At 41.7% G+C, this 15,465-nt stretch overlaps 1 protein-coding gene across 1 annotated transcript; it reads right to left on the bottom strand.

Annotated features, from left to right (window-relative positions):
• Positions 1 to 371: 371 nt before the first annotated feature.
• Positions 372 to 15,051, bottom strand: LOC109889602 (S-adenosylmethionine sensor upstream of mTORC1-like). The gene is made up of 5 exons (XM_020481153.2): positions 14,751 to 15,051; positions 4,700 to 4,841; positions 4,363 to 4,494; positions 4,049 to 4,163; positions 372 to 3,672 (listed from the first exon to the last, which is right to left on the bottom strand). The coding sequence occupies exons 1-5, from the start codon at positions 14,908 to 14,910 to the stop codon at positions 3,040 to 3,042; spliced, it is 1,182 nt and encodes a 393-aa protein (XP_020336742.1). The 5' UTR covers positions 14,911 to 15,051; the 3' UTR covers positions 372 to 3,039.
• Positions 15,052 to 15,465: the final 414 nt, after the last annotated feature.

Here is a 15,465-nt window from a genome sequence, read left to right as displayed (position 1 = left end):
TAACCTTAAGATCATTTTTTAAAACCTTATATTTTCCCACAGGATCCAAACCTTTTCTTTTTAAGAGTGCAGTCGGTGATAGTTTGCCTTGGGCCGACTCCAATACCAGCAAGTGAAGAAGAGAGCCCATCTCATGAAGCCTAGTGATCAATAATAAATCAGTCTACAGTAGCAACAACTTGACATGTAGCACATTTAGAACTACTGTAAAATTATTCTCATCAACCTGAAAATTCAAACTACAACAGAAGTGAAACCTACTACATTTTGCTATATTTATGCTCTAATAAATATGACCAATACAACAACTCAAGTTCACCTCAGTCCTATAAAAAAAAGAATGGAGTACACAATAAAATCAGACATGGAAGCTGCATTAACATTCATTTATAAAATAGAATAACAACCATGCACACATTGTCCTGCAATTGTCAAAATCCTTAATACTGAAAATGAAGCTGTTTATGAAAGTAATGGAATCAAACTCTTGGAAGACAGATACAAGGATGAGTGTGTCACTAATTGCTTACTGGTACAATTCATAACCGTCAAGCAAATGATTTGTAATGAGAAACGTCTGTCTTTTCTGTTAAAGATAAATAGTTTAAAGTACATCAAACATGAACTGACCAGAAAGTTATCTAGTTACAACGGATGTATAGCAAGTTGAAAGCAATATGTAATTATCATCAATGACAAATTACATCCTTTAAACAAAAACACATTGTTCTTAGGGTAAAACGTTGAGCGAATTATACTTTTAAGTGGTAGCTGGTAGCTCATTTGTACAGTTGCACATAACACAATTATTTGGCAAAGAAAACCCATTGTATACTGCCAAGTGAAAAGTGTGAGTTCTCTAACATATGGGCATGAGAACCAGGACTGCAAAAACATTACCGGGGATAAGTAAGGCACCTTTAGGATTTCAGGTAAACTGATGTGAGAACATTAGGGTACAGGTACATCATACTGGTTATATTCATAGGGGTACGTCCCAAATGGCACCCTATTCCCTACATAGTGGACTAATTTTGACCAAGGGAATAGGGTGCCATTTTGGGAAGCAGCCTATATCCCCCCATGACAGGAATCACATGACTCATGGCAGCTGAGAGGTTAGTCTACTATTTATGAAGTACAGTGCCACACACAAGTACATTACAACAAACACTCATGCACACACACAAAAAAACAAAAATATCATTACAAATGTATAGCAAAATGAGTTTGTGTGCTAGTGTCATTGAGAACAACACAGAAACCTTCCCCATAAGGATACAGTACAGGATACACCTGGCTATTGCTAAAATGCACTTTGATGAGATCAGAGATTGCATGACTAAAGATGAGACCGTGTGGTATTAGTGCAAAACCTCATTGAGGCGAATGTTTTGGAGTTCATAAGACCATTTTGACAACTGTTTGGAGTTAATACATTTCTTTAAGCAGAGTACACACTAAGTACTTTCATGTTGTGGATGAAAATACATATAAAAAGGGATAGTCAAATTAACTTACTGATGCAATGAATGACTCAGTATTTGTTGATACTATGCTTATTCTGCCAACCTATGAATGAAAAAGTAAATAGACAAAAAAACAAAAAAACATTTTGAATTCAACAATTCTTCCTACGGCCAACGTTGCTCTCCTCAGATATGAAGTACTTTAAAGGAAATGAGGTAAAACAGTAACTGATAGCTAAAGCTGGTGTCTTAGTCGATATATGTGTTTCACTTCAGTGGACATAGTGTGGTCAGTATAATTTCTCTAGTTACCAGTACCTATAGAGAAGCCAACAGTTACCTATAAAGAAGCCAAGGCATCACTAGAGACCTATTATTAAATCAGATAATGAAGCCTAAATATTGTTCCTCACAAATTATTATTATTATTATTTTCTTTTTACAAATAAGGTTGTATTGAACATTGAAGGTAAGCTAACATCTGTGCATATGTACATAGCAGTTTCTTCACACCAGCAGAGAAAATAGAGCAAATGACTATTTTGCAACACTCGTACCATGGTATACTATGAAAAAACTCCAACAGTTTCACATTAGGAAAAGTTGTATTTTGCAGTATATATTGTTTTACCTTTAACTAGGCAACGTAACTACATACGCCTACCTTAAAGGTACTGAAAATGCTACAAATATCACTTTAATTGTTATGAATCAGTGAAAAAGACGCTGAAATAAAATGGCGTTGCCACACATCGTGTTGGACAAAACCAGTGTTCAAAAGTGAACAAAATCACATAGTTTGAGTACAACAATTTGTTTTTTTTCCTTTCTTTTTTGGAAAACTAAATGCACGCCAAGAATTAGAGAAAGCCGTGCCTGATTTACAGAAACAAGCTTATCCCTCTTTCCATCTCAATCTTTCCACTAAACCTGACAAACCTCTGTGGTATCGGTCTCTTTAAGAGGGATTTAAAGTCAGCGGCTTGCTGGCACTGAAGCACATTCATCGTTTAACTACTAAAACAAAGCCTTTGAAAGGTTGATTGTCTTCTGCTAGTAGAGCGTGACAGATCAAAGATGGGATGAAATGCTAGGGGCAGGCTAACTACATCTATCCTGAGGGCATTCAGCTACCATGTCTTCATTTAAAAAAAATAACTCATTTATTGTGTGTGTGTGCAGTTGTGTTGAGAGACTAACCATGTAAGATATCGAATAATAAACAACTCACTTCTGTAAACGTATTTTTCTTCCAATCTGTGCAAACTGCGTTGTTTAGTTACGGGAAAAGAAGAGTGTGAGAAGAATGCAGCAGGTTCATTTGGCAGCGCAGCAGTTGGGGACAGAGACAGCCGGTCTCAAATTGCTCCCCATCCCTCCCACTTGCCCCTCCCATGTTGCATGTCTGAAGGCTCTGGTTAGGTATAAGCAGTGCAGTGGCAAAGCTACAACAATATTGCTTTCCTCCTTACAGATCTGCAAACATTGAAAGGTTAGGGCCAAGGGGAGCCTTAGGGATTGAATAAGGACTTTGAGAGAGAGTAGCTAGTAGGGGTTTAGCTAGTCTAGCTCAGCTCTGCAGCAGTATGGGGTCCTCCAGCTCGTGTAGGAAGGGCAAGGAACTGCTCTGACTCTCTCCTGAATCCGAGTCGTAGGGCGTGTCCGGCAGCTCCGTGAAGCCCCACGCCAGCTGGTCGTCCTCGAAGACGGAGTGCGCCTGAACCAGCACGTCGGTGTAGTCCTCCTCCTCGTGGGATTGGAAGTCCTGAGGGATGTAGAGCATCTCGGGGTAGTTACGGCTGACCAGGTCGCTGGTGGTGGTCAGGGACACCTTGCGGAAGGCGATGAGGTGCATGTGGGAGAACTTAATGTACTTGCAGCGCCTGAAGCCCAGTGACTCCACCGCCACACGCCAGCTGCGCATCATGAGGGCGTGGCGGTTCTGGTGGGAGGAGTCGGGGGTGATGATGAGCAGCAGGCCGTGCAGTTCCAGCAGCTCGTGGGCCTTCTTGCAGCAGATCCAGCGCTGGTAAGGCGAGGGGAAGTAGGAGAGGAGCAGGGAGAAGACCACCACGTTGAAGAGCTGGGCGGGCAGTGCATCGATGGGGCTACAAAGCTGTCTCAGGAAGGCTTCCACTGCGTCACCAGCCAGCTGCAGGGGCTGCTGGAGCTGGAGGTTAAGGAAGTCACACTTGTATACACTCTGGGGTGGGGGGGGAGAGAGAGCAGAAACAGATACTTTAGAGTAACTCCCAAAAGATTATCAAGTTGCAGTATTTTAGACCCACATTTAAAACCCACCGTTCTTATTCCATTTGGTTACCCAAATCACTCTATGCTAATATTCTGCCAGTTCCTTCACAGCAGGTCAGGTTTCATTGCAGTCAAGCATCGAAACACTCACTGCCAAGGGGCGGCATTGTTTTGTGATCTGATATTCACACAATGAACTAACTACCCGTCGAGAAAACCCCTGATATTCTGTCGCGGCCGTAGAGGAGTGAGTAAGACAGTAAGAGTCAGGATTTTTTTCAAACCTGGGACCGAGGGACTGACCACTGACTGCAAATCGTTCATACCTCGACCGCAGGCACTATGTCAATACCGACTGTGAGGAACTCGTCAAACTTCAGGAAGGGGTTAAAACAGCTGCCAACGTCCAGCAGCCGCATTTTACCAAGCTGGGAGATGGACCTGAAAATAGAGAAATCAGAGGCATTAAAGAGTTAAGTCTAACACTGACACACAGGGAGTGTGCTTAATGAGAGCAGTGGCTAATAGAAGTCAATATGAATATTGAATGTCAATTATGAACGTACAACAGAGCATGCTGAAGTCGGGCAAAATAGTCCTGAAAGTCATCAGGGTCAGCAGGGTTGTAACAGTGCAGTACCTGGGGATGAAGGAGCTATAAGGCTGGGTACTCAGAGTTGCAGCTGAGGTGGCTATGGCAAGCCTGGCACTCTTCTCATCCTTCTCCAACATTCTTTTCATTCCACCATCCAGGAAATACTCCTGACAAACACTGGAAAAACAGTCCCAAAACATCATACATCATGTTATTGATGGCTCACCGCTAAAACAACACAGATGTTCAGAAATTCAACGAGCAGAAGTTAGGATTCACCCCACAGCGTTGACATCGAAAAGGCTTGATGAGTCATCGCACCTAACATAGTGCATTGGAGTTCTGAGCTAGTACAGCGCTGCCAGAGGGTTATTTGTTTTACCTGCGGCACCACTCGATGCGGCCCTCTCCCTCACAGGTCTTGGCCCAGTGGTTGTCGGCCAGGTTCTTCATGGCCAGGGCATATTCACTCAGAGTCTGCTCATCCTCACAGTGCTCTCGCCAGATCTTCTCAAAATCCCCCACTGTGGAAAGAACGAGATACATTGTTTATACCTTCTTCCTGCCTTTAAAAAACAGAGAAAATAAACCAAACATGCCTACCTCACAATATACAGTATGACATAGCAAAACAAATAAGCACAAATGAAAGTGGACCGGGCAGAGATTTGTTTCCCCATTTCATCACATTCAAATTCATCATTAGTAAATGGTAAGAATTTAAATTCAAAGTCCTGTCAGTTTTGTTTCTAAAAATGGCAAGCAAAGCATAGTGCATACAGTACCAGTCAAAAGTTTGGACACACCTTCAAGGTTATTCAAGGTTATCTTTACTATTTTTTTACATTGTAGAATAATAGTGAAGACATAAACTATGAAATAACACATTTGGAATCATGTAGTAACCAAAAAAGGGTTAAACAAATCAAAATATATACGTTAGATTCTTCAAAGTAGCCACCCTTTGCCAGCTTTGCACACTTCACATTCTCTCAACCAGCTTCACCTGGAATGCTTTTCCAACAGTCCTGAAGGAGTTCCCACATATGAGCACTTGTTGGCTGCTTTTCCTTCACTCTGTGGTCCAACTCATCCCAAACCATCTCAACTTGGATTGAGGTCGGGTGATTGTGGAGGCCAGGTCATCTGATGCAGCACTCCATCACTCTCCTTGGTCAAATAGCCCTTACAGAACCTGGAGGTGTGTTGGGTCAGTCCCATTAAACAAAAACAAAAAAGTCCCACTAAGCGCAAACCAGATGGGATGGTGTATCGCTGCAGAATGATGTGGCTGGTTAAGTGTGCCTTGAATTCTAAATCAATCACAGACGGTGTTACCAGCAAAGCACCCCAACACACCTCCTCCTCCATGCTTCACGGTGGGAACCACACGTTAAGATCATCCGTTCACCTACTCTGCGTCTCACAAAGACATGGCAGTTGGAACAAAAAAATCTCACATTTGGACTCATCAGATGAAAGGACATATTTACACCAGTCTAATGTCCATTGCTCATGTTTCTTGGCTCAAGCAAGTCTCAACTTCTCATTGGTGTCCTTTAGTAGTGGTTTCTTTGCAAAAATTCAACCATGAAGGCCTGATTAACGCAGTTTCCTCTGAACAGTTGGTGTTTGTTAGTTGAACTCTGAAGGATTTATTTGGGCTGTAATTGGAGGCTGGTAACTCTAATGAACTTATCCTCTGCAGCAGAGGTAACTCTGGGTCTTCCTTTCCTGTGGCAGTCCTCATGAGAGCCAGTTTCATCATAGCGCTTGGTGGTTTTTGCGATTGCACTTGAAAAAAACTTGAAGTTATTTTCTGGATTGACTGACCTTAATGATGGATTGTCATTTCTCTTTGCTTATTTGTGCTGTTCTTGCCATAATATGGACTTGCTATTTTACCAAATAAGGCTAACTTCTGTATACTACCCCAACCATGTCACAACCCAACTGATTGGCACAAACGCTTTAAGAAGGAAAGAAATTCTACAAATGAACTGAAATGCATTCCAGGTGGCTACCTCATGAAGCTGGTTGAGAGAGCGCCAACAGTGTGCAAAGATGTCATCAACGCAAAGGGTGGCTACTTTGAATAATCTTAAATATAAAATAGATTTTGATTTGTTAAACACATTTTTAGCTACTACATGTGTGTTATTTCATAGTTTTAAATGTCTTCAATATTATTCTACTGGAATGGGTAGGTGTCCAAACTTTTGACTGGTATTGTACATTGTGTAGACAATAAGCCAACATTAAGATGTACCTACTTGTAAAGTTTTGTTTTAACATTAATTCAAGAGGAATCACTATCATTCAGCCCCACACAGGCTAACACAACATTGCTTCAACATTTTCTAAAAACAGTTACTCATGTCATCCTTCCGGCATTATAGAGGTATAGCTGAAAACCAGACTTTCAACAGAAGTCTTCACATCTGTTTATATATATATATATATATATATATATATATATATATATATATATATATATATATATATATATATATATATATATATATATATATATATATATCTTCACAAATTCCCTTCACCAGGTCTTCACAGGCGTACAGCAGAATGTGTTTAGCTTGTGTGAGCAAACATCCTGATAAAGGAAGAAATCCCATGACTACAAGAGGAAAGAAAGCGATATCAGATTGGCAGAAATAAAAACCACAAGACGACCGGTTGGAATAAACAGCAGTGCCCTAGTACAAAGCATGACTACTGTGGTACCCATGCCAAGCAGACCAGATCATGCTTTACTTATTAACTAATCATGGCGTCAGCTGACAGGACAACTGCCCAGTGTCTTGTCTTTCAAGACCAGTTGCTAGGCCAGTCAGTCCTTCTGCTGGTAGAGTGGAAAATACCGGTTGTATGCCGTTTTTAAACTTGTGTGATGAGTGCAACACAGTGGGAAATAGACCTAGGCTATTCATAGATGTCGCTATTTTTCACCAGGCCGGTATCTAGCCAAACCGATGCTAAATAAACCAAATGAAAACATCGAGTGGCTATTAGACATATATTCTGTCCAGGTTGACAACCACATTCCACTATTTGCAGCCGAGCTACACACAGAACGCAGAGCTCCATTACGGTTAGACTAAAACTGAAAATGTGGCCCTGGACATTCTTCCAGTAAGATTAGCCAATGTTACGATCCAAAACAGTTGAAGTTGACACGAGAGACTTGCCTCATGATAAACAATCTGTTAAGAATAGGATTACTGGCAGATTCCTCAATTGGTTGTCTCAACAACCCTACATCTGAATGCAAGACTAATTCCTGCAAAAGCCAATAAACTGAATTGAACCAGAAATGCATATCATGTTTTTACACAATATTTAGGCCTATAGGCTACACTTATCTTTCCTCCCCAATTATATAGGCCTATGTGTAAAACAGCCGAATTAACTACCCTGGTGTAGAATTTTTATTTTTTTACAGAAAAGGGAAATCCAAGAAAATATATATATTTTTAAAGATCTGCTGTCGGGATGAAATGGAAGAGGTATGCATGTACAGTACCAGTCAGAAGTTCGGACATACTTATTTTTTACTATTTTCTACATTGTAGAAAAGTGAAGACGTCAAAACTATGAAATAACACATATGGAATCATGAAGTAACCAAAAATGTGAGAAACAAATCAAAATATATTTTATATTTGAAATTCTTCAAAGTAGCCACCCTGTGCCTTGATGACATCTTTGCACACTCTTGGCGCTCTCTCAACCAGCTTCATGAGGTAGCCACCTGGAATGCATTTCAGTTCATTTGTAGAATTGCTTTCCTTCTTAATGCGTTTGAGCCAATCAGTTGTGTTGTGACAAGGTACGGGTGGTATACAGAAGATGGTATTTTACCAAATAGGGCTAAGTCCATATTATGGCAAGAGCAGCTAAAATAAGGAAAGAGAAACGACAGTCCATCATTACTTTAAATACATGAAGGTCAGTCAATCCGGAATAGTTCAAGAACTTTCTTCAAGTGCAGTCGCAAAAACCATCAAGCGCTATGATGAAACTGGCTCTCATGCGGACCGCCACAGGAAAGGAAGACCCAGAGATACCTCTGCTGCAGAGGATAAGTTCAGTTGAGTTACGGGCCTCAGAAATTAGAGCCCAAATAAGTTCAAGTAACCGATACATCAACAACTGTTCAGAGGACACCAAGTGAATCAGGCCTTCATGGTCAAATTGCTGCAAAGAAACCACTACTAAAGGACACCAATAATTAGAAGAGACTTGCTTGGGCCAAGAAACACGAGGAATGGACATTAGACTGGGGGAAATCTGTCCTTTCATCTGATGAGTCCAAATGTGAGATTTTTGGTTCCAACCGCCGTGTCTTTGTGAGACGCCGAGTAGGTGTGTGGTTCTCACTGTGAAGCATGGAGGGGGAGGTGTAATGGTGCTTTGCTGGTGACACTGATTGTTTTAGAATTCAAGGCACACTTAACCAGCATGACTACCACAGCATTCTGCAGCAATACGCCATCCCATCTTGTTTGCACTTAGTGGGACTATCATTTGTTTTTCAACAGGACAATGACCCAACACACCTCCAGGTTCTGTAAGGGCTATTTGACTAAGAAGGAGAGTGATGGAGTGCTGCATCGGATTACCTGGCCTCCACAATCACCCGACCTCAACCAAATTGAGATGGTTTGGGATGAGTTGGACCGCAGGGTGAAGGAGAAGCAGCCAACAAGTGCTCAGCATGTGGGAACTCCTTCAATACTTTGGAAAAACATTCCAGGTGAAGCTGGTTGAAAGAATGCAAAGAGTGTGCAAAGCTGTCAAAAGCAAAGGGTGGCTACTTTGAAGAATCTAAAATATATTTTGATTTGTTTAACCCTTTTTTGGTTACTACATGACTGCATATGTGTTATTTCATAGTTTTGATGTCGTCAATATTATTCTACAATGTAGAAAAGAAAAACTCTTAAAATGAGTAGGTGTCCAAACTTTTGGACTGGTACTATATATATGCATGTATGTATGGCCTATAAATATATGTGTGTGTGGAGAGAAAACAGGTGCACATGTTTACTGGCTGAAAATTGTCAGAACTGCATGTGCTTTATTTCGGTCTTGCCCTGGCTGTGTCAGGGTCGATCATAAGTGAAATGTATGTATCCCTTCATGGGTAGTGTGATGTGTATGGCGGATATTCACTCGCAGTCATTTGCGGCTGTCAAAATATATCTTCCATCTTGCGAGAACATAACAAGGACTACATGAAATACGGAGCGCACAAAACATTAAGAATACATTCCTAATATTGAGTTGCACCCGCCACACAGAGCATTAGTCTTTTTTTATTTTTATTTTTTATTTTTTTAAAGTCACATTGGTCAAATTGTCAAGAAAGACTACTAAAGTGTGACTTTGTCCTTGTGTTTCTTGGCTAGTTATATTATTTTGTTCACATGCCAGGTTGTTTTTCAATGTTAGTTTAAAGCTACAATATGAAACCTTTTGGCCGATCGGACCAAATTCACAGAAATGTGTGTTAGAGATCTGTCACTCATGGAAAGTAAGTCTAAGAAGCAGTAGATTTGTTCTATGCGCTATTTCTATGCTTCCCATTAAGTTCCGTTTTTGCTTCTTTTACCTTCAGTTTTGTACAACAGCTTCAAAAAGCTGAATAGACAAAATGTTTGATTATGGAAAAGATATTTCATGACAGTGTAGATGGTACAATGATGTTCTATACTATAATTGCTTGTTTTGTCACAAACTGAAATTAGGCTATTAGAATTTTTGCAACCAGGAAATTAGAGTGATTTCTGCATAGTGCATCTTTAAGTTTGCTGCAATGGTCTGCTGCTCGGGAAGACATTGCAGTGTGAGATTTTTTTCATCGCAGACAAGCGAGTGTCCAAGTTACCATGGTAACGGCCAGTCCCTTAAAACGGCAGCCCTAACATTTGTCTCACCTAATGATTGCAATTGAATCATGGTTCACTCCTAAAAAAAAAAAAATGCATGAACTTTGTAATTTCTTATCATTAAAACACTCAAATACTTTAATTGTTCTCCTAGATTAATTTGTGTGCGTCTACATTTCTATTTAGGAGCACATTATGTACTAAACTCAGCAAAAAAATAAATGTCCTCTCACTGTCAGCTGTGTTTATTTTCAGCAAACTTAACGTGTGTAAATATTTGTATGAACATAACAAGATTCAACTACTGAGACATGAACTGAACAAGTTCCACAGACATGTGACTAACAGAAATGGAATAATGTGTCCCTGAACAAAGGGGGGGGGGGGGTCAAAATCATAAGTAACAGTCAGTATCTGGTGTGGCCCCTAGCTGCATTAAGTACTGCAGGGCATCTCCTCCTTGTTGACTGCACCAGATTTGCCAGTTCTTGCTGTGAGATGTTACCCCACCCTTCCAACAAGGCACCTGCAAGTTCCTGGACATTTCTGGGGGGGGATTGGCCCTAGCCCTCACTCTCCGATCCAACAGGTCCCAGACGTGCTCAATGGGATTGAGATCCGGGCTCTTTGCTGGCCATGGCAGAACACTGACATTCCTGTCTTGCCGGAAATCACACACAGAACGAGCAGTATGGCTGGTGGCATTGTCATGCTGGAAGGTCATGTCAGGATGAGCCTGCAGGAAGGGTAACACAAGGGAAGAGGATGTTTTCCCTGTAACGCACACCTTTGAGATTGCGCTTGTCGTCATTGCAGGCAGTCCGATGATGCTGTGACACACCGCCCCCAGACCATGACGGACCCTCCACCTCCAAATCGATCCCGCTCCAGAGTACAGGCCTCGGTGTAACGCTCATCCCTTCGACGACAAACGTGAATCTGACAATCACCTCCGGTAAGACAAAACCGTAACCCGCCAGTTCAGTGACGGTGGGTTTGTGCCCATAGGCGATGTTGCCGGTGATGTCAGGTGAGGACCTGCCTTACAACAGGCCTACAAGCCCTCAGTCCAGCCTCTCTCAGCCTATTGCGGACAGTCTAAGCACTGATGGAGGGATTGTGTGTTCCTGGTGTAACTCGGGCAGTTGTTGTTGCCATCCTGTACCTGTCCCACAGGTGTGATGTTCGGATGTACCGATCCTGTGCAGGTGTTGTTACACGTGGTCTGCCACTGCGAGGACGATCAGCTGTCCGTCCCGTCTTAGGCGTCCACAGGTGCATGTTGATGAATTGTTTATGGTTCATTGAACAAGCATGGGAAACAGTGTTTAAACCCTTTTACAATGAAGATATTTGGATTTTTACAAATTATCTTTGAAAGACAGGGTCCTGAAAAAGGGACATTTCTTTTAATGCTGAGTTTATAATTATAAATAAGCAATATGACTCAGCCTTTTGTGGCAGGGTAGCCACTTTGTTGATTCTTGATGTTCAGTAGTAAAACTGTTCTTATTATTCTATCTATTTGAACATAAATTGGTTAAAGATGCAGGTTACAGAAATGAAATTAAGCAATACACCCCATTACTTCTTACTAGTAATACATTTCTTGTTTTAGAAAAACAGAAAGCATGCTCATCCAGCGTGAGCGTGATGTAATTACACCAAATATTTTCAAATCTGAGCAGAGGGTAGATAAAAATAAAATAAAAAGCTACCTCCCCACAGTGGCTTGTGGACCAAAAAGGAAAAATCTCCCACCCTGGTCATGGAAAGAGCAGGTGTCCTTAATGTTTTGTATACTCCGTGTTTTATTCATTTCACCTTTATTTAACCAGGTAGGCAAGTTGAGAACAAGTTCTCATTCACAATTGCGACCTGGCCAATATAAAGCAAAGCAGTTCGACACATACAACGACACAGAGTTACACATGGAGTAAAACAAACATACAGTCAATAATACAGTAGAAAACTAAGTCTATATACAATGTGAGCAAGTGAGGTGAGATAAGGCAGGTAAAGGCAAAAAAAAGGCCATGGTGGCAAAGTAAATACAATATAGCAAGTAAAACACTGGAATGGTTGATTTGCAGTGGAAGAATGTGCAAAGTAGAGATAGAAATAATGGGGTGCAAAGGAGCAAGATAAATAAATAAATACAGTAGGGAACGAGGTAGTTTGTTTGGGCTAAATTATAGACGGGCTATGTATAGGTGCAGTAATCTGTGAGCTGCTCTGACAGCTGGTGCTTAAAGCTAGTGAGGGAGATGTGTTTCCAGTTTCAGAGATTTTTGTACTTCGTTCCAGTCATTGGCAGCAGAGAACTGGAAGGAGAGGCGTATATAGTCTAGTAGCAGAGTGAACAGTCTATGACTTGTATGGCTGGAGTCTTTGGCAATTTTTCGGGTCTTCCTCGGACACCGCCTGACACAGAGGTCCTGAATGGCAGGGAGCCATTCCCTGCCATTCCCTGCCATCCTGCTACCTTCTGTAGCACGTTGTGGTCAAGGACGGTGCATTTGCCATACCAAGCGGTGATGCAGCCAGTCAAGATGCTCTCAATGGTGCAGCTGTACAACCTTTTGAGGATCCGAGAGCCCATGCCAAATCCTTTCAGCCTCCTGAGGGGGAAGAAGCGCTGCCGTGCCCTCTTCACGACTGGGTGTGTGTGGACCATGTTAAGTTCTTAGGGATGTGGATGCCAAGGAACTTGAAGCTCTCGACCCGCTCCACAATAGCCCCGGTGATGTGGATGGGGGCATGCGCTCCCCTCTTTCTCCCTATAGTCCACAATCAGCTCCTTGATCTTTCTGCTGTTGAGGGAGAGTTGGTGTACAGGCACCACACTGCCAAATCTCTGACCTCCTCCCTGTTGGCTGACTCATTGCAGCAGTCGGTGATCAGGCCTACCACCGTCATGTCGTGAGCAAATTTAGTGATTGTGTTGGAGTTGTGCGTGGCCACGCAGTCGTGGGTCAACAGGGAGTACAGGAGGGGACTACGCACACACTCTTTAGGGGGCCCAGTGTTAAGGGTCAGTGTGGCAGAGGTGTTGTTGCCTACCCTTAGATTCAAGCACAAAGACCAGGGAGGTTTTCAATGACTCACAAAGGTCACCTATTGGTAGATGGGTTAAAAATTACATAGATATTGAATATCATGGAGCATGGTGAAGATATCTCCTGCATCGAAGTTAAGGAGAATGCCTGTATCCTTGTTATGACTAGATGTACTGATACACCTTCTTTGCGAGACATTGGAAAACCTCCCTAGTCTTTGTGGTTGAATCTGTTTGGAACTCATTGCTCGACTGAGGGACCTTACAATTATCTGTATGTGTTGGGTACAGAGATTAGGTAGTCATACCATGAGGCCAATTGTGACGTTAACACAGTTAAAGTTACAAAGTTGAATGGCTGTGATAGGAGAAAACTGAGGATGGATCAACAACATTGTAGTTACTCCACAATACTCACCAAACTGACAGAATGAAAAGAAGGAAGCCTGTTCATGCATCCTGTTTGCAACAAAGAACTAAAGTAATACTTTAAAAAAGTGGCAAAACAATCCACTTTTTGTCCTGAATTCAACACAATCAATACCACTACCCATATGTTCAAGCAAGCTGCATCTTGTTGTGGGTATGCTTAATTGTTAAATACTGGAGAGGAGTTGTTCAGGATTTAAAAAAATAAACAAACAGAATGGAGCTAAGCACAGGCAGAGGAAAACCTGTTTCAATATGCCTTCCACCAGACACTGGGAGATAAATTCACCTTTCAGCAGGACAATAACAAAACACAAGGACAGTTGCTTACGAAGTAGACAGTGAATGTACCTGATTGACCAAGTTTCAGTTGACTTAAATCTACTTAAATCTATAGTAAGACCTGAAAATGGTTGTCTAGCAATGATCAACAACCAATTTGACAGAGCTTGAAGAATTTAGAAAATAATAATGTACAAATGTTGCACAATCCAGGTGTGGAAAGCTTTTAGAGCCTCTTAGAGCCTCACAGCTGTAGTCGCTGCCAAAAGGTGTTTCTACAAAGTATTGACTCAGGGGTGTGAATACTTACGTCAAATAGATATTTCAGTATTTCATTTTCAATATATGTGCTAAAATTTCTAAAAACATGTTTTCATTTTGTCATTATGGGGTAATGTGTGTAGATGGAGGAGAACAAAATATATTAATACATTTAAATTCAGGCTGTAACACAAACAAGTAACAAAATGTAACAAAATGTAGCCACACCAAGCTAGCCACCTAGCTATGACAATGTTTTTCTATACAGTACAGTCGAGCCTGACATGTTGCCCGTCACTTGCAGTATGTGCGAGGCACCCCAAATAATAAATAATGCTAGCTAATGTTACTTAGCTACGTTAGCGTTCTACTTGGGGCCTTATTTTCGCCAAATTTAATGGCCCGTTTGCTGAGACAGACCGGACCCCAGATTTTTTTCTAGCGGGTTAAATATAACTGACGTTAGTTAGATAGAGCTAGAGACGCGTAACTACCTTCTCGGTATTTTCTTCGCAGTTTTCTGTGGACATTCTTTACGACTCCGGACAGCTTTTCCTGCTCCTTCTTGCACCTCGTTTCTTTCGGAATAAGAACACAGACCGGCTCCAGTTCGGTTTCTGTATCTCCTGTCTCAGCATTGTTCACCGGGTCCATAGTCCTGCGCCGCTTCTCCTTCCTCACTAGAGCAAGGTTTTTATTTTTACAGACTAGCTACAATTCTTCACATTCTAGGTTAACTACCGGTGCCAGCCAGCACACCAGGGCCACAAGCGAACAACGTGCGTGCTGATTGGTTCCCCTGGACACACATGCTGCAGTGCTGACAGCTATATGACCAATCACAGAGCTGAAAACAGAAACACCTTCTGCGTTCAGTTGCATGCGTTATTTGCTGTTTAAATCGAAATAATAGCTCAACTTAGAGGTGGCAGCTTGATAATGTAGCCTATTGCTATCTAAAATGTGTGTGCAAATGAGGATGTATGGGTACAGGTTGCTCTGGTTTTAAAATATGTCCACATTAGCTACTGTATGGAGGCCTTTCTCCTGTATGATGTTCCTGGCACAATAATTAGTCAAATAAATTCCATCCTTTCTGCTTTAGGTTTGACGTTCCTAAATGAAGTCTCTTGGAGCCTCTCTGGCAGCCCCTGTAGAGGCCATGTCTTTAACAGGCCTTGTAACACACGGGGTTTGTAGCGTAGTTTG

Source organism: Oncorhynchus kisutch, linkage group LG4 (assembly GCF_002021735.2).
Source record: "Oncorhynchus kisutch isolate 150728-3 linkage group LG4, Okis_V2, whole genome shotgun sequence".
NCBI lineage: Eukaryota > Metazoa > Chordata > Actinopteri > Salmoniformes > Salmonidae > Oncorhynchus > Oncorhynchus kisutch.
Note: the sequence above shows the minus strand (reverse complement) of the source record. Positions and strands in the feature narration are given on the sequence as shown.

Coding starts and splice junctions, on each gene's coding strand:
- LOC109889602 (XM_020481153.2), bottom strand. CDS start 14,910: ATGGACCCGGTGAACAATGCTGAGACAGGAGATACAGAAACCGAACTG. Junction 4,164..4,362: donor TATAGCTCCTTCATCCCCAG/GTACTGCACTGT, acceptor CTCTATTTTCAG/GTCCATCTCCCAGCTTGGTA. Junction 3,673..4,048: donor ACATAGTGCCTGCGGTCGAG/GTATGAACGATT, acceptor CCCCCACCCCAG/AGTGTATACAAGTGTGACTT.